We start from the raw sequence: 21888 nt of genomic DNA, 5'->3' as shown, positions 1-21888 counted from the left end.
CCAGGTACTGATCTATTACCTCTCTCTCTCTCTCTTCTATTCTCTGTCATCCTTCTTTCGCTCCCCTATTCTCTCATTTACATTAGTGACTCCTCCATCTTTTTCTTTTCGATCTTTCCTTTGCATCACCTTGCTCTCCATTCTCTTCCTTCTTTCTCTTGTTTCCTCGTCCTCCTCGTCCTCGTCCTCGTCCTCCTCCTCCTCTCCGTTCAATCGTTCCTCGTCTCCCCCTCCTCTTCTTTCCTCGTCATCATTCTCACAGGTCAAATATCTCTCCCTTCCTCTTTCCCTCAACTCCTCTCCGTTCTCTCCACCTGATCTTTACCTCTCTCTTCTTCTTCCCTCTGTCCCATTTCTCTTAATCTATCTCTCCAATTCTGTTTCCCCTCCTCTCTCTTTCTCCTGTATTTCTCTCCACCCTGTCCACTAAATCTTTCCTTCCCTCCTCCTCTTCATTTTTCTCTCCATCATTGTTTCCTCTTCTTCTCTCTTTCAGATCATCCTACCCTATCCTAACTCCTAACTCTTTTCTTCCTCCCTCTTTTCTTCCTTTTTTTCCCTTTTCTTCATTCATCCTTACAGCTCTTGTTTTTTCTTTCCGTGTTCTCTCCCTTTATCTTCCTTCCTATATTTTTTTCATTCATTCATCCCTCTCTCTTCTGTCACTGATCTCTCTCTCTCTCTCTCTCTCTCTCTCTCTCTCTCTCTCTCTCTCTCTCTCTCTCTCACCGCACCTCTTACGCCCACACCCCTTTAAGAGCACGAAAATAAACAGTCATACACGAATACCTGCCCAATTTCCATAATTAAGAAGATTTGAGTAAAATATGACGCTTCTCCTCTTCACCTTATTTATCATTTCTTCCTCCTCTACCTCCAGCCTTTTCTTATCACTCTTCTTTTCTTCTTCTTCCATCTCGTTCTCTTCCTTGCTCTTCTACATATCACTCGTCTTCTCATCTTCCTCCTCCACGTCCTTCTCTTCCTCGTCGTCGTCGTCTTCGTTGTCATCGTCTTCCTCCTCCTCCTCCTGCTCCTCCACCTCCTCCTCCTCTTCTTCTTCTTCTCATAAATCTTCCCTTCCTCCTCCTCCTTCTTTTTTTTCTCCTCTTCATTGCCTGTCTCCTCGCTACTATTTTCTTTTCGGTTTTCTCTCTCTCTCTCTTCACTTCTTTCATTCTCATCCTCCTCACTCCTCTTCTTTCCTCTCACCTACTCATTCTTCTCTTCTTCCACCTCCTCTCTACTCTTAATTTGTCCTCCTCCTGCTCCTCCTCTTCCTCCTCCTCCTCCTCCCCCTCCTCCTCTCTTCCACCATCCCTGTGACCTTGATGAGCGACGCAAATAATGAAGCCTTTGGAGCACTGTTTATGAAAAATGTGTGTGTGTGTGTGTGTGTGTGTGTGTGTGTGTGTGTGTGTGAGAGAGAGAGAGAGAGAGAGAGAGAGAGAGAGAGAGAGAGAGAGAGAGAGAGAGAGAGAATGAATGAGTTCCTGTGAGTAAGTGAGTGAGTGTGACTGAGTGTATATGCATGTACGTGTATCTGTGTGTGTACCTGGACGTGAACGTTTATCAGTATGTCGTCATGCGTCTGTGTATGTCGGTTTGTATCTGAGAATGAAAATGGTATGTATAAAAGCATGCATGTAATTAATATCTGTGTGTGTGTGTGTGTGTGTGTGTGTGTGTGTGTGTGTGTGTGTGTGTGTGTGTGTGTGTGTGTGAAGGAGCATGAACGTGGATGCAGATGTGAGCGCATGGGATTAATTACAGAAGGAGAAAATTAAACACCAGAGAAAGAAAAAAGAGGAAGAAAGAATGGAAGAAAGAGAGAAAGAAAGAAAGAAAGAAAGAAAGAAAGAAAGATGAGAAGACAAGAGGATATGACGTAGAGAGAGAGGAAAAAAAAAATAAACAGGCGACAAGCACAGAATACAAAATGGAAGAATAATAGAATAATTGCGAATGAAATAACAAAAAGAAAGAAACAAAGGACAGAGCGGCAAATATACATGTGTGACGGATCGGATACGAAAAATGAAGACGGTAGAGAAAAGAACGCGCAAGCACACATACACACACACACACACACACACACACACACACACACACACACACACAGATAGATAGATAGATAGATAGAGAGAGAGAGAGAGAGAAACAGAAAACAGAAAATGTAGAGTGGAAGAATAAAATATATATATATATATATATATATATATATATATATATATATATATATATATATATATATATATATATCAGATAAGCACGGACGAGGAACTGGACGAATAAAGAATCAAAACAAAAAGAAACAGAAGAATAACATTGAAAGAAAGAAAAAAAAATACTGGTGGGGGACAAGACGAAAGAGGAGAAGAAACTCAGGGACAAGAGGAAACGAAGAGAAGAAGAGAAACTGGAACAGAATTGAAAGGAAAGATGTGGCGGGAAGAAGATCACGAACGAAAGTATCTGAGAAGTGAAAAAATAAGAAAAAGGAGACTGAACGAAAAGCATGGGAATCAATAGCCTATAAAATTGATACCCTCGACTAGTTATTATCTATCTATCTATCTACCTATCTATCTATCTATTTTACCATAAGCCACAGTGTTCAATATTTCCCAAAAGTATATATATATAGCTCAGAGGAAGGTCACAAGCGCCATATGAACAGCTGCGTCCCATCCCTGACCCACTTTCCAAGATTTAAAAAAATTGCATGACCCTAGGCAAAGGCGAAAGTAATTAACCGTGCCACAGAAACTCCGCCTGAGGGGTGGGGGGGGACACTGCCCCCTCCCCAACACCGACGGGCAAAAAAATAGCCACAGAACTCTAGATACTGGAATAAAATTTTTGTATAAAGGCAAAACTGTTCATGGGCACCGATGATGATGATGATGATAATAATAATAATAATAATAATAATAATAATAATAATAATAATAATAATAATAATAATATCAACAATAATAATAATAATAATAACAATAATAAAAATAACAATAATAAAATACTACTACTGCTACTACTACTACTATTACTTCTACTATTATTACTACTACTACTACTACTACTACTCATCAAATAAACGTGCGTGTTGGAGGAGGAAATGCAGCCTACAACTTCAATCCCTCTAGATAATATCCGTAACTGCTTGTATACATTAAAGAGAGAGAGAGAAAAAAAAAAGGAGGGGGGGAGGAAGAAATGAAAAAAGAGACAGGAAGGAATAAAAGAAGGCGAATGGAAAAAAAAGGGAAGCAGTGGAGAAATTAAAGAAAGGAGGGAAGTAAAGAAATGAAAGAAAGGAGAGAGGAAAGAAATGGGAAAACAGGGAGGGAAGATGAAGGGGAAAAACCTAAGGAAGGAAGAAATAAGAGAGGGAAAAGGGAGGGGGAAAAAATGAATGCAAAAAAGGATGGGAAAGATGAATGAATGAGCAATGAGAGAGGAAGGAAAGAACGAAAGGAAGGCAAGAGAGAAGGAAGGAAAAAGAAGAAAGGATGGAAGCAAAAGAAAGAAGGAAAAAAGAAAGGAAGGAAGGAAAGAGAAAGGAAATGGAAGAAGGAAGGAAATATAGAAAAACCCCCCATAAAGGTAAAAAAAAAAAACGAAGGGAGGGAAGGAAGGAAGGAAGGCAGGAAAGAAGAAAGGAAGGAAGGCAGGCAAATAAAACAAAACGGAAGGAAAAGGACTGAAGGAAGGATGAAAGAAAGGATGAAGGAAAGACTCTGATACGAAAAGCTGAAGGAAAGGGCGGACGAAGGCCAAGAACATGGCTGAGTAAAGAAAAAAAAAATGAAGGGAATGATGAGCTGAAGAAAACATGGGTTGGATGAAGAAAGGTGGCAGGAAATGAAGGAAAAAAAGGAAAATAAATAATGAAGGAAGAAAAAGGGTTAGAGGAAGGGGTAAAAAGGCACCAGAAAAAGACATAAATGGAGGAGGAAAGAAGGAAGGAACAGAAAGCTGGAAGACAAGAAGAAGGAAATTAAAAATAAATATAAAATAGGAGAGAAAAAAGTTGAAATAAAATATGCAACAAAAAGGAAGATGGAATGAAGTGAAAAAAATGAAGAACGAAAAAAGGGCCCAAGGAAGGCTGAAAAAAAGGGATAAAAAAGGGTATGAAGGGTATAAAGGGAATGCAGAAAGACTGAAATGAGGGAAGAGAGAAGGAAGGAATTAAAGAAAGATAGAAAGATGAAAAAGAGGCTTATGGAGTATGAAAGAATGGAGTAAATGAAAGATATAAAAATGGCTACGTGAAGGAGGGAAGGATGAAAGAGGGATGGGAGCAGGGAAGGAAGAGACATAAGGGCCAGGATGAAGGATTAAAAGATGTTAGAAGAAAAACTGGGACGTAAGAAGGATGAAAAAATGAAAACGAAGAGGAAAATGGGATGAATGAAAGGACGAAAGAAACGATAATGTAGAATGAATGAAGGATGAAAGTATGAAGGAAGGAAAATGGGATAAATGATGAAAGAATGCAAGAAGGAAGGAAAATGGAATGTATGAAGGATGGAAGAATGACAGAAGAAAAATGGATGAAAGATATATGAAAGAAAGAGAGAAGATAAGCGGCCAGAATGATGGAGAAGTGAAGAATGAAGCGAGAAAGGGAATGAATGAAGGATGAAAGAATGAAAGAAAAGAAAACTTGGAATGAAGGAAGGAAAAAGGAATAAAAGAGAGAAAATTTGCAATGAATGAAGGACGAAAAAAATGAAAGAAGAAAAAAATTGGTCTGAATGAAGGATATAAGAAGGAGAGACTGAAGCAAAAACGTCCACTGCTCGTTCTGCCACAAGTCAACAGTCAAATATATTCCTACTCACCTCCAGGGCATTGGGGGGGGGGGCGGGTTGAAGGGAAGAAGAAGAAGAATAAGAAGAGGAGGAGAAAAGAAAATGAATAAGAAGAGGATTATGATGATGATGATGATGACGATGATGATGATGATGATGATGATGATGATGAAAAGAAGAAGAAGAGAAAACGACTAGATGGAGGATGAGGATGAGGATGAGGATGAGGATGAGGATGAGGATGAGGAGGAGGAGGAGGAAGAAGAAGAAGATGAAGAAGAATGCAAGTAGTAGAGGAGGAAGACGAGGAAGACAGAGAGAGAGAGAGAGAGAGAGAGAGAGAGAGAGAGAGAGAGAGAGAGAGAGAGAGAGTACGAATGAAGAAGAGGGAAGGAGGGAGAAAGAAATGAAGCCTGCGGGAAGGCCAAGAGGGAGGGAGGGAGGGAGTTAGGGAGGGAGGAAAAGAGGGAGGGAGGAGGAGAGGGAGGGGAGGGAGGAAAGAGAGGACAAGGAAAAGAGAGAGTGAGGATGGAAGGGATTGGAGGGGATGAAAGGAGGCAAGCTATGAGGAAAGAAGGGAACGAGGATAAGAGGACGGGAAGGTGGAAAAGAGGGAGGGAAGAAAGAAATAAGGGAGAGGGAGGGAAGAAAGAAATAAGGGAGAGGGAGGGAAGAAAGAAATAAGGGACAGGAAGGGAAGAAAGACGTAAGGCAGGGGGGAGGGGAAAGGATGGAGGGAAAAGGACCCGAAGGAGGGAAGAAGGATGAGGGAGGATGGAATGAGAGGAGAGACAGAAGGAAGGAAAGAAAGGAAGGAAGGAAGAAAGGGGGAATGGCGAGAGGGAAGGAGAGGTTAGAAAAAACAAGGAAAGGAGGGAATGAAGATGGAATGGAGGGAGAGGGGAAAGGGAGGATGGAGGGAGAAGGTACGAAGGGAGGAGAGAAAGAATGCAAATGTGAGAGACAGAACTGGAAGATACAAGGTAAAGGCATGGTAAACGAAATTCAAGTAACCAGAGCACTCTGTAGAGAATATACAAAAATAAATAAATAAATAAAAATAAAATAAAGAAGCTAGTTAATATGGGAAAAAAAAAATAAAATAAAATAATGACGCTAGTTAATATGGAACACTTGCAATTCGGAAATTTATTCTATGCTGAATAAAAATCATCTATGGATGCCAAAATCGAAATGGAAAATAGGTCCTCTGGCTGAAGGTGTAGAGAAACAGTGTCGTACAAGCTTCAGGGCAAAACTAAAAAAATAAAATGAAGCAAAATGGAAATAAATAAATAAAATGTGTTGGTAGGCGAGGCGGTGCGTGGTGCGGAGAAGAGTACAAAACAAAAACGGGCTGAGAATCGTGCTCTGTGGCTGAAAGTACCAAGGGGGCCACAGCTGCTGCTAACAAGAGTGAAACTTCTTGCTGTGTGTGTGTGTGTGTGTGTGTGTGTGTGTGTGTGTGTGATAGTAGTAGTAGTGGCAGGAGGAGGAGGAGGAGGAGGAGGAGGAAAGTGCATTAAAGAATCATCATTACTATCATCATCATAATAATAACTAGAAAGCGCTCAGATAGCGCATACCTCCGCCAATGCCATTGTCATAAAAATCGGATCAGGATCCGTGGATACAGGATCGGGATCCGGAGTCAGATCCGCCCCAAAATTTAATCAGTTCTTTCTTGGTCCATGGCCCACCTTTCCACAAAATTTCATTGCAATTCACAGAGAACTTTTGGAGATATTGTGCGCGATACTCTGGATCCGGCCCCAAATTTAATCATTTCTTCCTTAGCCCATGGCCCACCCTTCCACAAAATTTCATCAAAATCCGTTCATAACATTTTGAGTAATCTTGCAAACACACAGGCAGACAGACAGACAGACAGGTAAACCAACGCTGGGTAAAACATAACCTCTTTGGCGGATGTAATAAAGTTACAGCACTTGAATTTAAATTGTAATTTAGGAAACTTTAGTCTGGAGACGGTGTACTAATTTATCTCTAAAGACAAGTACACAGACTAACAGCAATATTTATCTGTGCAATCCGATGACCTGTTTTATAAAATATTTGTTCTTGCTACCCTCCAGACGAATTTCTAGTTTGGATGTGCGTCCCTGCAGTGAAAGAGGTAATGGATACTGTACCTAACTCCTCCAGCTAGACATATTTCTCCCAAGCTCAATAACGAGTCTTTAAAAGTGGCAGAAGTACAGTGATATAAATACGTAATCGAATCAGAAGGGTTGCGGGAACAGGTGTATTGTGGGGACGGCCTGCAACTCGTGTATGAAACGCAGCACAATCATCAACTTAATTTATACAAAAGGCTCTTTAATATTTGCCTCGGGGTCCCCACCTACCATGCTCCGTCCCTGGTGTAGCAAAAAGACTAAAAAATTACGTCACCTTGCAAAAGTGGTTAACCCTTTCACTACCATGACGAACCATGACGAATTTTGTTACATTCTTGCTTCTCCAGACGATTTAACTCAGCTGAAGGGAGATGATTTGAACTGCGGGAGCGGGGGGGTCTATACAGCCTTCCGTAGATCCTTCCAGACCTTACCAAAGATGAATGAAACTTTACGGAAATGTCAAGAATAAACTCACAGAAACGTCACTGGATTCAGGGGGTCCTTAATACGATGGAGTTAATTTACAGTTTAATTTGTGACACCTCTACACGATTTTATTCAGCTCAGGTAAGAGAATCTCGTATATTAAACGGGTTAATGAATACTGTAACGAAAACTCATTAAAAAAAATCTTGTAAGCAGAATCATATCGTCTGAAAGTAGAAAAACATTGAACTGAGAAAGAGAGAGAGAGAGAGAGAGAGAGAGAGAGAGAGAGAGAGAGCAGATATGAGACAGGTGGTGTGGGGGAGGATGTTATGTAAAGGTAATCTAATTAATTCTTTGTTAATTAAGAAGGGGTCACTGAGTTTATGTCGTTAAGGAAACAGTCGACAGTCTAACTTCAAATCTGTTTAGGAGTTTTTGAGATAACTTGGGAAAAAACGAACTAAGTGGGGAGACGTGCAGGGAGGGAAAGGAGAAACGAGAGAGAGAGAGAGAGAGAGAGAGAGAGAGAGAGAGAAACAACGGAGTACTGAGTAAAGAAAACATCAACAGACTTAGTAGTTCTTTCAAGCCTGTTTGTTACTGAGAAGGATATGACTATCAGTGATAGTACATAAGAATGGATGGCTACGACGCGTCCAAAACCTTAATACATGGAATTCTTCGTAACTCCCAGCCTTAGTCGCAATGCTTTTCTGTACCTAAAACACCTCGTACAGCAGCTAAAACTTAACGGCAACAAGGTAAGATACGGCCGGTTAAAACCCCAATGTCTCTGTATTCGTCTTTCTCCCTTTTTCTTCTTTCTTCAGAACGTCCAGCTCTAATAGCATAACCTGTTACCCTGGTTTTTCATAGAGGGGTTTCACTGGATTTTGAATGTGACATGATGGACGAAAAAGATCATAGGTCACAGGTCAGGAATACGCCACAATTTACAGTTCTGATTTCATTTAGACCAAGCACGATGGAAGGGTAGAGGGTCAGCAAAGGGTGACGTGACTCAGTTTTGAGGAAAATCCGGTAAGAAGCAAAGGTCACAGGACAGGGTAAAACTTCTGACCCATCAACTCAAAATGTTTTATTCTGTGTGGACTAAAGTTGGTGGATGGGCTAGATTCAGCCAGGAATATGAAATGATTCTATTTTGAGAAGAAAAGGTAAAACATCAGGGTCATGGGGCAAGGTCAGCTTAAACACTTTTGATCCAATTTGGACCTAACTTAGTGGAGGGGTTAATGGCTAAGGAAGGATGATGTACTTCAAGTTTGAAAACAATCGGTCAAAGGTCAAGGTCACAGAGATGTGTCAGATGTTTGATTGCAGACCAACTGTAAGGTGTGAGTGTTGCGCTCTTTGTGTGCTCCTTCTTGTTATTATTTCCAGGTGACCGTGTTCAACTCTATAGACTATTCGAACGCAAGGGGGTTGGTAACAGCCGTCATCAACTCCTTCACTACCACGCGCACTTCTCAAGTTAAATAACTCACAAAAACCTTCTGAAAAATCAGCGAAACAAGCACAATAACATATTTTATAAAACAAATGAAGACGCTGGGATGGTAGTGCGCCGAGAGCCACTGAAACAAGGTCGAGGCATGTATATTACTTGTAACCCATCCCTATATCTTTTTCTTCCCTTTCAGTTCATGTCATTATGGTGTAGTAATTATAAGAACATACGTGCACGCGAAAAGTGTCATGATTATGGTATAGCCATGATATGCATAATAGTATAAGAAAGAAACAAGGAAAGAGAAAAAGAAAAAAGAAAATTAAAATAAAAATAAAAGTAAGGATGGAGTGACAGGTTCTTTTTCCGTCTCAAACTTGTTCCATGGTTTGTGGCGTACTTCCTCATCTTAATATGTTCTGTGAAATGTACTTTAATACTTGTGAGATTTAATTCCATGAGCTGAAGCTAAGGATTGGGTCCCGATGAGATCGTACAGGAAATGCACTAAAATGAAAGATGATCGATGCTGGAAAAAGAGAAAGAGAAGAAGCACAGAAGATCCTTTAACGAAAGAGGAGGAGGTGGATGAGAGAGAAAGACGGGGAAGGGAAGTAAGAGGGTAAGAAAGGAAGAGAAAAATGAAGGAAGCAGGAAATTGGAAAGAACTGAGTATAAAGGAAAGGAAGGAGGGAAAACGTGAGAGAGAGAGAGAGAGAGAGAGAGAGAGAGAGAGAGAGAGAGAGAGAGAGAGAGAGAGAGAGAGAGAGAGAGAGAGAGAGAGAGAAGGCAAGACGGCACGTTAATTTTCTCTCTCAGCAGGAAGGTATTGTGGTCGGAAGAGGAGGAGGAGAAGGAGGAAGAGGAAAAGAGATGAGCTAAAAAAAAAAATTGTACAATAAGAATAAAGGAGGAGGAAATGGGATGGAGAGAAGAGGAAGGAGGAGGAGGAAGAAAAAGATGGGATAAGAGGTGAAGAAAATATACAAGAATAAAAAAAAAAAATAAGATCATGAACAGCAAAAAAGGAATCCTGGAGCGCTTTCACATCCCTTTGCCATGCGACACGGGAAAGAAAAAGGGAAATGGGGAAAATGGAGCAAAGAATGAAGAGGAACAAAGAGGAAAAAAAGGGAAACAAGGAGAAAAAAAGGAAATGGGGGAATACAAAGCGAACAATGAAGAGGAACAAAGAGGAGTAAATCATTCAACCCCTCCATCCGGTGACGACTGATATACTGTTGGTTTCAGACGATTTTACTCTGTTAGGAAGAGAAATCACGGGGCGAGGTGATCAACTGGATATTATACTCATTTTGCTCTATTTCAATGCTAATTCATAACAACAGATTAACACTAGAGTATGGTGCTAGTCACGAAGAATTACTATGGAAAGGATACAGAGATAATGTACTGCCTTATTCTGCCACCCAACTACATGAAAAAAGCTGTGCGAAACTCTAGGCTAAGTAAAGGTAAAAGAATGAGTGTTTCCTACCTTGTCACTGCAAACTTTCTTATTTCTGAAGTCCACCAAAACGCGAGGAGGTAGCAAGAATAAATTAGGAAAGCACAGCATCGGAGAGAAAGGGTTAATGGAAGGGAAGAGGCGATAAAGGTAGAAGAGAACAAGAAAACAAGAGTAATCCTAGAGTGGTATTCTGGTCAGCTCTGGACACTCAATGGTATTTTTTTTCTTACTATACTCTCTTCATTTTAACTAGGCGTAAAGCTGCCATCTCTCTAGCACGAATACCGAACTGGAGATTAACCCTAGAACATGGTGTTTGTCACGAAGAAGTGGTAAGAGAAGGATGTAGAGTGGTGGTACTGTATTCTCTCATTTTGTCACTGAGCTGCGGGAAATAGGATGTAAAAGAACGAAAATCTCCGTCTAATTAAAATGAACAAGCTATAATTTATTTCTTCATCACATCTCCTTCTTCCCAGCTTATTTTCCCACCTTATCAGTTAATTCCGCCTTATCTCTTATCAGCTTATTTCTCCATCTTATCTCTTATCAGGTTATATCTCCATCGCATTTCTTATCAGCATTTAAATTTCCACTGCATATCTTAATAGTTTATTTCTCCAATGTATAACTTATTAGTTAATTTCTCCAATGTATAACTTATCAGTTTATTTCTCCATCGCCTCTCTCCCTCACCAGTGTATTTCTCCATCGCCTCTCTCCCTCACCAGTTTATTTCTCCATCGTCCCTCTCCCTCACCAGTGTATTTCTCCATCGCCTCTCTCCCTCACCAGTGTATTTCTCCATCGCCTCTCTCCCTCACCAGTGTATTTCTCCATCGCCTCTCTCCCTCACCAGTTTACTTCCCCATAACATCTCTTCCACAGGGCACGTTATTATACTCTCTTCACCATAACTTAGCCCATATTGTCTTCATTATGCAGCTTATTACACGCAGCTCAGTGTCAGAAAATTGCAATGCTACGGCGTACACCCTTTTCACTGCACCTCTTCGTGACTGGCATCGCATTCTAATCTTCCATCTATCGTTACAGATTAGCAGTCGGGATGGAGAGATGGCAATCTTAGACCAAGGTAGAGTTAACTTTCCACATCAAATATACATGACATGAAAGATAGTGTTAACCTCTTCCTTCCGATGACGTGGTATTCGTTTATTCTTGCTGTTTCCAGACGGGGGTACTGAACTAAGGAGAGACTTGTCCAACAGGAGGGGTTAGGTATAGCCTTCGTTTACCCCTTCAATACAACAGGGCCAAATAAATTCGGTCAACTCTTGTAACAACAGCAGCAGTGATGATGATGATGATGATGATGATGATGATGATGATGATGATGATGATGATGATGATGATGATGATGATAATAATAATAATAATAATAATAATAATGATAATAATAATAATAATAATAATAATAATAACAGCCGTCTCTGAACCACGCTTGGCTTTGGAGCAAGTGCTTTGTGGCCCTATCGGATCCCAAAGCACTTGTCCAAATGAAAGCCGTTTCTGAAGAGCTACCACCACCACCACAGCTACCACCACCACCACCACAGCCACCACCACCACCACCACCACAGCTACCACCACCATCACCGCCACCACAGCTGCTACCACCACCACCATCACCACAGTCGCTACCACCACTGCTATTATCACCACCACCACAGCTACCACCACCACCACCATCACCACCGCAACCACCACACCATCACCACAGCTGCTACCACCACACCATCACCACAGCTGCTACCACCACAGCTATTATCACCAGTACCACAGCTACCACCATTTTCTGCTGAATGGCCTAAAATCGTCTATTTGAAGCATCAATGAAGTAACAGACGTTGGACTGTAGATGTACAACCCCTGCTCTCTCTCTCTCTCTCTCTCTCTGCAAATACGTACGAAACTTCATGGAAATGCCCCACCGCCTCTTCCACGTATTGTAACACCACTGGGGACAATTATTGGGGGTTCAAAACACCCCTTCAGAAAATATCAATCGACCTGTAATAGAACCTGGCTCATCTGGAACCCAATTCCAACCATACTGCCAAGTTTTATCAAAATCCTTTATCCCGTTCTGGCTGTACCACACACACACACACACACACACACACACACACACACTTCTGATATGCATCATGGTCATTAGTACGAACAGTAAAAATCTATGGTACGGACCTGCCTTGTTTCCCAATTTCTTTTTCAAAAATACTATAGCAAATCATATACTGTACTGACTTCAGACTTATAATCTGATAATGATGATGGTGATGATATGATGATACTGCTAAAGTAGATGTGCAGTTTCTTCCTGTGCATGAAGGGAAAACATTGAATCTGCATACCCAGTCCTACGATATGCATACCGATTTGAAAGAATCGCAAAATAATTTTACTGCGTCATAAAATAAGCTTGTATTCCGATGTAAAAGCCATATGATCACAATGATCGCATATCTGATATTCCAGGATAGTCAGTGAGTCGTAGTAGTAGTAATAGTAGTACCAGTAGTTAGCGGATGGAAGCCCCTTCTACAACATGTACTAAGATATCAAAAGGAATCTTCCCTCCTTCCCCTATTTTGTATCATTTAAAAACTTTGGATGGGGGTTGATCCCCCTAAAAACAATGATGGGAATTTTTATATACTGGAAGAAAATATCAAGGAAGCAAACGAATTGACCTAATAAGTTTCGCTGATGATCATGTGCTCACTTTCCCCTATTTCTGATCATTCTTATTTTTAAGAGGGGGCTGACACTCTAGAAATCACTGGGGGAGTCACGCCCTCCAAATATCGCATTAGGGATGAGAGTCCATCGTACAACATGCACTAAGATATACCATACCTGCCGCCCTTTCGCTATTTCTGGGAATCTTTAATTTCGTGTGGGGGACTGAATTCCCCTAAAAATAATGGTTAGAAAAGTTATATAGTGGAAGACCTTCGGAGCAACCAGGCGAACTTACTAAGAAAGTTTCATTCAAATCCATAAAATAGCCTAGGAGGAGTTAAGGCACAGACACAGGCGCAAAGATATGCTAAATCTCGCGCAACTGCCAGCAGATTTGCCGAAAAAGATACCATTTTGCTTCGCAGGACTGATAATAAGAAAAATATGGTTAATAATTTTTAATCTTCGGGGACGGACAACCACAACATATTCTCATCTTTTCCCACCTTTTCTGGGGGTCATGAAAAGGAATATTTGCAGAACCTTTCCCACTCCGGGGCGCTGGGTGGTGGATGATGAATGGCAGGGCAACAGAATGAGGAGAGAGAGAGAGAGAGAGAGAGAGAGAGAGAGAGAGAGAGAGAGAGAAAATTACTCCCATTTTTTTACCCCTGACTCTTTTGCACCCACACGTAAACACCCTGATATAGCCTTCAAAGCTGGATATGCATGTAAACCCCTCCCCCCCAAAAAAAAAAAAAATCCCTGCGTACAACGGTAATCCTTTAAGACTTACAAACGCAAAATTAAAGACGAAAAGGAATATATAAAAACTCCTGTCACTTACCCTTGACACATCTGCACCCACACGTCAAGACTCTGATGTATCCGTCGACGCTGGAGGGGCCCTTGAGCTGGTCCTCGAGTAGGTAGGTGTTGTGTGAGCTGGAGATGAAGTAGTGGCCGAGGGGCTGCGTCATGTCCTGGCACACGCCCCGGTGGATGGGGTCGAACACGTCACACTCCTCGCTCATCAGGTACCGCGTGAACCCTGTGTGGAATATTGTTATTATTATTATTATTATTATTATTATTATTATATTATTATTATTATTATTATTATTATTATATTATTATTATTATTATTATTATTAATGGTGGTGGTGGTGGTAATGGTGTGATAGTAGTAGTAGTAGTAGTAATTTTAACCCCAGGCTCATCTGAAACACCGAACTTACTGCCTGCTGAAGTTACCCTGCTGCAGTCCACCATCCGCTTTTCAGGGGATAGGGGTGTAGCTGAGGGACGTTTGTATAACCAGGCACTGGAGTCTCTTGGTCAAATCGGTGCCACCACATGAAGGTCTCTGTCTGTCTGTCTGTTTGTCTCTCTCTCTCTCTCTCTCTCTCTATTTCTCAGTCTCTCTCTCCTGTACCGTGTGACAAAGTGATCGGGAAGAAATAACAGAAACTAGAGGAAATGGTGAAAAGAAATGGGAATGGTAAGAGGGGTATAATGCGGAAGAGAGAAATACAAAGCAAACTTTTCAGAGAGAGAGAGAGAGAGAGAGAGAGAGAGAGAGAGAGAGAGAGAGAGAGAGAGAGACGTAACACTCGTCCCTCATCAAGTGGCGCGTGAACCATGAACCTCACACAGAATAACAAATGAGGGAGAAATCAGAGACAAGAGAGAAAAAAAGCGAGATGGAAAACGTGGGAGGGAAAAAAGCGAGAAAGAAAAATGAACCCTAGTAGTAGTAGTAGTAGTGGTAGTAGTAGTAGTAGTAGTAGTAGTAGTAGTAGTAGTAGTAGTAGTAGTAGTTGTAGATGCAACCCCTGGCTCAACTGAAACGTGAACCCGGTGGACTGAAGGTTTAAACTGTCCTTCTCCTGCAGTCCACCATCTTCTTCAAGTGGATATGGAAGCAGCTGAGGGACGTTTGTGTAGCCAGGCAGCTGAGCCGCCTGGTCATATCGGTGCCACCACATGAAGGCGTCCCTATCCAGCACCAAAGTGAACCTCGAATAACACATACAACAGTAAGGGAGAAATAAGAAACAAACGAAATAAAACAGTAAGCGCAAAGAGAAAACTGAAAAAAGGTAAAATGCGAGGAAGAAGTGAGGTGAAGAAACACGTGACGGGGATAGAGAACACAAGAAGCGGTGCCATGGCACAGCAAACCCGTCCCCGGCAGTCATTTTCGTGCTGACTATAGGCACAACAGGATATCTAGTCAAAGACATCACAAATCACATTTGAAGTAAATCGGGTGAAAATTGACGATTTTATGCCCATTTGAAATATTAGGCCCGCCCCACCTGACACTGACCCGCCTACTGCCAACTGGGGGTAACACTCCTGGTGTAATAAGGCATGTTACAGGATGCGGATTTGAAAGATGCAGTTTTAAGTTTTGGTTTCAAGTCGATATGACAAATTTGAAAGGCGTTATGGCGAAAAAACGATTTTTACCCGTCCCCGTTTTTAAATATTTTTTTGGCCTTACAGCCTAGGCCTTGGCCCAATTTGACCTCAGATTTAATAAGGTGATCAGAAAGTCATAACCCATCATCCCTCTAATTATAGTCAAAATCGCACCAGTAGTTTTAGCGTAAAGTTGTTAACAGAGAGAGAGAGAGAGAGAGAGAGAGAGAGAGAGACAGACAGACAGACAGACAGACCGAATGAAAACAATACCCATCCCAGAGCCCCTCTGGGACGGGAACGGGTAATGAGAAAGGGAAACGTGAGGGGATAGAGAAAATGAGAAAGAGGGGAACGTGAGGGAGGGTAGAGAAAATGAGAAAGAGAGAAAAGTGAGGGAGGTAGAGAAAATGAGAAAAAGAGGGAAACGTGAGAGGGTGTAAGAGAAAATGAGAAAGAAGGAAATGTGAGGGAGGTAGAGAAAATGAGAGAGAAGGAAACGTGAGGGAGGAAGAGAAAATGAGAAAGAAGGAAAAGTGAGGGAGGTAGAGAAAGTGGGGAATGTTAGAGAACTTAACAGAGAAAAAGTAGGAAACATAAACATGGGACTCCCCTTGCTCATCAGGTACCTAGTGAACCCTGAAATCACACTAAGAATATTCAGAGAGAGAGAGAGAGAGAGAGAGAGAGAGAGAGAGAGAGAGAGAGAGAGAGAGAGAGAGAGAATAATAAAAGTGTGAGGGAAGGCGACTGGGTTTAACAGAGAAAAATATAAGAAAAAAAAGCGTGAAAGTTGGCACAAATTTGCACACCACTCCCATCGACCACAGGAAACAAGAAAAGTCACCCTCAGCTTCTACTGCACACTCAAGGGATGTCCGTCACTTTCCTCCCTGACATATCACATTAACGAGAAAAATATATTATGGTATAGCAAGTCTCTCAAAGCTTAAGAATGGTAGCCACCAGAGGAGTGTGTAAAGCTGATGCGGTGAAATATTAGGCGACCTTTTGTGCCTGCCTGTACTGTACTGCATGAACCCAGAGCAACACACAGAATATCAAGCGAGTGGGTGAAATGAGAAAGGGAGCAAAGGTGAATCTCTCTCTCTCTCTCTCTCTCTCACACACACACACACACACACACACACACACACACACACACACACACACACACACACCATTAAGACAGGAGATGGGAGAAGTAAAGGAAAACTAGCATATAAGCCTGTCTCCATCTACAGTAGACCCCCTAGGAGTCATCCGCCAATCCACTGCTCTCCCAAGGACCAACTTTCACCCCCATCGACCCATCTTCTCACATGAACACAATTCCCCTTGAACGTATTTCCACCACGACCTGTTTCCCTCCCTGAACCTAGCTTCCCCTGTGAACCTACTTCTCCCTATGAATCTATTTCCCTTATGGACTTTACCTTACGAACTACATTATTCCTATCGAGCTATTTCCTCTCCATGAGCCTAGTTTCCCTCAGTGGCTCTGTTTTCCCCATAAACTGATTTTCTCCCCGGGGAAAAACAATGCAGCCTCACACGAGAAAGAGAATTGATTAGAGAGGAAAGAAACAGCTGTGAGAAAGTAAGAGAAATAAAACATACAGAGGAAAGGGAAGGGAAGAAATGACAAACAGCGGGAGGGCTTATTAATGTAAAACAGTGACAAAAAGAAGTACGAAACAGAGTGTGTGTGAGACGGAGAAGTGGGAAGTTGAGAAAAGATAAGCAATGAGAACGCAAAGGACGGAATGAAAACTACAGAGAATAGTGAGAAGGTGAAATGAGGAAAGAACAGTGTGAAGGAGAAATGAGAGAGAAAAATGAGAAGAGGAGAAACGAGAAACAGACAGAAGGGGAGAAATAAGGACTAGATAATGGCGTGAGGAAGAAATGCGAAATTAAGAAAAACAAGAAAAAATAATAAGAAAAACAAGGAGGAACTCTTATTGTGATGGTGATGACAGCAAACAAACGTGAACTCGGTGGGCAGCAGGCTAAAAATGACCTTCTCTACAGTCCATCATCTTCCTTTCGGGAACAGGAAAAGCGTCGAGGGGCGTTTGTATAACCAAGTAAGAGAACCGCTCCGTTATATCGCTGCCGCCAAACTAAGGCATCCCACTCAAGGAAGAATAAGAGGGATTAACAATGAAAAATGAGAAGGAATGAAGACGCGACGTAAAAACTGAGAAAAAGAGATGAGTAAATGGGATGGAACCTGAGGCATACTCGTGTACCAAATGTACCTTCAACCCCCCCCCCCCGCACACACACACACACACACATTAAGATACGAAGGGAAATGAACAAGATATAGGGTGCCTTAGATAACCGCACCCATCCCTGTAATATAGTACAAGGAAAGAAATAATTATTTACGGGGCAGGAGGAGTTGCGAATCCCGGTGGTCTCACTTTCTATAAACTCTGGTCCTGGTCAAGGTCTACTACTGTGCAAAATTTCGTGTGCCTAAATATGGTGCTGTCCCTCCTGAAGACCCCACCCCCCCTGGGGAGTGGCCATCGGGAGTCCCATCCTGTCTAAAACATGGCCGGGGGAACATCTATCAAAATGCAGAATTTCGTGTTCCAAGGCCGTGCATACGAACTTTCACCAGGACCAAGAGAGTGGTCATTGGGGGTCCCACCCTGCTAAAAACATGGCCGGGGTAAACGACTACCAATATGTAAAATATCGTGTTCCTAGGTTAAAATTATGGCCGTGCATAATGACTATGCCGGGGCCCCCGGGGGCCGTCCCCCCCCCTGTGCTAAGAAACCTTCCGTGGTTTCAGCCTCTCAAAAAGCTTGCTTGGGTGAACATCTATCAATCTGCACATATTTCATGTTCTGTGGTGTAAAATTAGGTCGTCTATAATGACTTTGGCCAATACCACCAAGGGCCACACCCCTGTGAGGGCGGCCCTCAGGGATCCTACCATGTTTATAATCTGAAGAGAGTGAAGCTTTACCACTGTGCAAAAATTCGTGTTCCTACGTTAAAAACTGGCCCTACCCTGCCTGACATCTAACTCGGGGAGAGGTCTACTATTGCGCAAAATTTAGTTTTCCTAACATTCCTCTTATACGGCCTGCACTCCATTGTTCAAGAAAGTACAGTAACTCAGTAAGTCAGTGAGTGGGTGACAGTGAGTGAGTAAGTGAATGAATGAGTGAGTGAGTGAGTGAGTGAATGAGTGAGTGAGTGAGTGAGAGGGGAAGGGAGGGAGGGGTAACAGGGGGTGAGCTAGGGACAAGCATTATATTTGGCGGCCCCTGAGGGTATGACAAAGGCTGAGAAAAGTGGGAGGCAGAAATGAGAGTCATGGAAAAGCGAGAAATGGGGTCAAAATGAGAAGGGGAAATGAGACAGAGGGAAATGCGGAAAACAGAGAATGCGGGAGGGAGGAAATAAAAAGGGACAAGGGACGAAGGAAGAAGTGAAGACTGGAGGGAAAAGTGAAAAAAAGAAGAAAGGCGTTAACAGGTTCGAATTCCATTAGGCATATATCAACCATCACACACACACACACACACACACACACACACACACACACACACACACACACACACACACACACACACACACACACAGAGGAGAAATATTAAAGTGGGAGGGAGAAATGAGAAATAAGGAGAAAATCAAGGAGGAGATGATATAGGGAAAGTGAGAAATGAGAAAAAGGGGATACGAAAAAATGAAACTGAGCTAAGACAGAGGGTTAACGGAGAAAAAGGGAGGAAAAGATGAAGAAGAGGAAAGTAAGACTAAAGAGAAAAGTTAGAGGAAGAATTGATACTCAGAGGAACAAATGAGAGGGAGTACATGAGAAAAACTGAAAGTGATAAATGAGAAATAGAGAGAATAGTTTAAAAAATTCGTATAAACACACACACACACACACACACACACACACACACACACACACACACACACACACTTAGGGAAGGAGGTAAATGAGGACAGGTACGGAGAGAATCTAATGAAAATACGATAGGGTTGAAAGTGAGAGAGAAATAAAAAGAGAAGTGGACTCTGTACCAGAAATGAAAGAAAAATGAGCGACAGAAAATTGAGTGGAAGAAATTACAAAAGAAAGAAAAAAGAGAGAGAAAGGCGAAAATGAGGGGCAGAGAAGTGAAGAGGATAAATGCGAAAGAAAATGAGGACCAGAAATAAGAAACTGGGAGAAGATAGAGTAATGAGAGAAGTGAGGGAGGCAAGAGTTTGGCAGGAAATATATCTGATTGAAGCGTGACAGAGAAAAGGAAAAAAAACAGGATTACATAGTCGTGTTTAAATAAATAAATAAATATATATATATATATATTAAGCAACGTTGGGTCTGGTTAGTACTTGGATGGGTGACCGCCTGGGAACACCAGATGCTGTTGGCATAACGTTCTCCCTACGTGTCAAGTGGGGTTGGTGGAGGAGTAGTGCCCCTCCTTGTAAAACAATTAACTCTAAGCCTTGGCCACCCCGTTTGGGATACATGGCGTCTGGCAATGAATGAATGAATGAATATAAATATATAAATATATATATATATATATATATATATATATATATATATATATATATATATATATATGTGTGTGTGTGTGTGTGTGTGTGTGTGTGTGTGTGTGGAGGGAGAGAGAGAGAGAGAGAGAGAGAGATTAGGGAAAGAATAAGTGAAAACACTACATTTCTCTTATCGGGTTAAGCGCTAACTCTGAAAGAAGAAATACGAAGAGCAGGAGGAGGAGGAGGAGGAGGAGGAGGAGGAAAGAGGGGGGAAGAGGAGGAAGAAGAAAAGGGGGAGGAGGAGGGATAAGCTGTAGAGAAGAGACAAAATATATGAAAGACAGGCGAAGAGAAAAGAAGAGGATGAATAGGAGCAGAAGTACAAAGGAAATCTAAATCACCAAGCAACCTAAGGACCCACGACAAAGTTCTCGGTGTGGGTATCACTAACTGTACTAACGGTCTAACTAAGGTATGGCAGAAAGAGGATAAAAATGGAAGAGAAGAAAGAGAAGAAGTAAGGAAAATGGTACAGAAGAAAGAGATAAAGCAGATTCGGAAAGAAATAAAAAGTAAGAAGAGGATGAGGATAGGAAGAGGGGGGGGAAGAAAAAATGATGAGGAACGTGAGGATTTTGTCAAAACTGGCTTAATTGATTTTCCACAAAATCAGTCGACATGCCATCAAAATACTGCCTCTAACATCAGCACAGCAGCCGTGAATGTGGCAGCCGTGGCATATATTCAGTAAGGACGGTGAATAATGCGGCCAAAGCTGTGACATGTGAAGCTGTGGGGGGCATCTGTTGAGCATAGAAGGGTGGCTGGGCCTCAGGGAACGGACATATAAAAATAGGAGAGGGGGAGAGGAAGGGGTCATAAAAGAATGGAGGAGCAGGAGGAGGAACGAGTGAAAGAAGGAGTTTGTGAGTAGATGTATACAAAAAAAAAAAAGAAAGAAAGAAACGCTGGGATAATGGAGGCATTCATATATATATATATATATATATATATATATATATATATATATATATATATATATATATATATATGTGTGTGTGTGTGTGTGTGTGTGTGTGTGTGTGTGAGAGAGAGAGAGAGAGAGAGAGAGAGAGAGAGAGTGAAGGATGGGGTCATATGAGGAGAAGGAGAGGAAGGAGAGAGGAGAAATATTACACTCCTTATTATCAGACCCTGCGTGAGGTTCAGCAGGGAGGGGAGGAGTGGAGAAGGAAAGAAAGGAAGGAGGGAAGAAGGAAAGTAAGAAGAGGGTTAAGGAGGGAAAGAGGCGAAAAAGGGAAGGAGAGAAAGGAGCAGGGAGAAAAAGATGAATAAATGAGGAAGAGGAAAGGAGAGAGAGAAGACACAAAGACTGAGGAAATGATGTGAAGAAAGAAAGAAAGAGAAGGAAAGATGGAGGGGATGAAGGAGTACGAGAGAGAAAGGTGAGAAAGAACAGATGGGCAGATGAGGAAATGGAGGAATGAAGAAATATACGGGAAAAAATGAAGGCAGGTGAGTGAAAGAAGAATGGGCTGAGGCAAGATAGAATAAGTGGAATAGGGAAAAAGTGAAAAAGAAAGGGACATCAGAATAGGAAGAGGTAGGAGGAGAAAGAAGAAGAAGAAGAAGAAGAAGAGGAGGAGGAGGAGGATAGAAAAGAATAAGAGAGACAGTTAAAAAAGGGAGAGGGGAGTATGAGGAATAGTCACAATGAAAGAGAAGAAGGAAGAGGTGAAAAAGACACTAAGAAGGAGATAAGAAGACGTAAGATGAGAATGGAGATATACGAAGTTGGAGAGATATGGAGGGAGGAAGGAAGAAAGAAGGGAAAAAGAAAAATGAAACGAAGGAAGGAAGGAAGGACAAGGGTAGGAAGGAGGGAGAAAA

At 41.8% G+C, this 21888-nt stretch overlaps 1 protein-coding gene across 4 annotated transcripts in view; it reads right to left on the bottom strand.

Annotated features, from left to right (window-relative positions):
- The window catches only part of LOC145405374 (inactive phospholipase C-like protein 1), a 454317-nt gene that overhangs the window by 52209 nt on the left and 380220 nt on the right, over positions 1 to 21888 (bottom strand). For all 4 annotated transcript variants that reach the window (XM_080276781.1, XM_080276782.1, XM_080276779.1 and 1 more), the window contains exon 9: positions 13892 to 14095. In XM_080276781.1, the coding sequence (XP_080132907.1) occupies positions 13892 to 14095 (204 nt within the window). The remainder of the gene's footprint in view (positions 1 to 13891; positions 14096 to 21888) is intronic.

This window comes from Coenobita brevimanus, chromosome 66, assembly GCF_032717465.1.
Source record: "Coenobita brevimanus isolate Jiangsu-jjx chromosome 66, ASM3271746v2, whole genome shotgun sequence".
NCBI lineage: Eukaryota > Metazoa > Arthropoda > Malacostraca > Decapoda > Coenobitidae > Coenobita > Coenobita brevimanus.
Note: the sequence above shows the minus strand (reverse complement) of the source record. Positions and strands in the feature narration are given on the sequence as shown.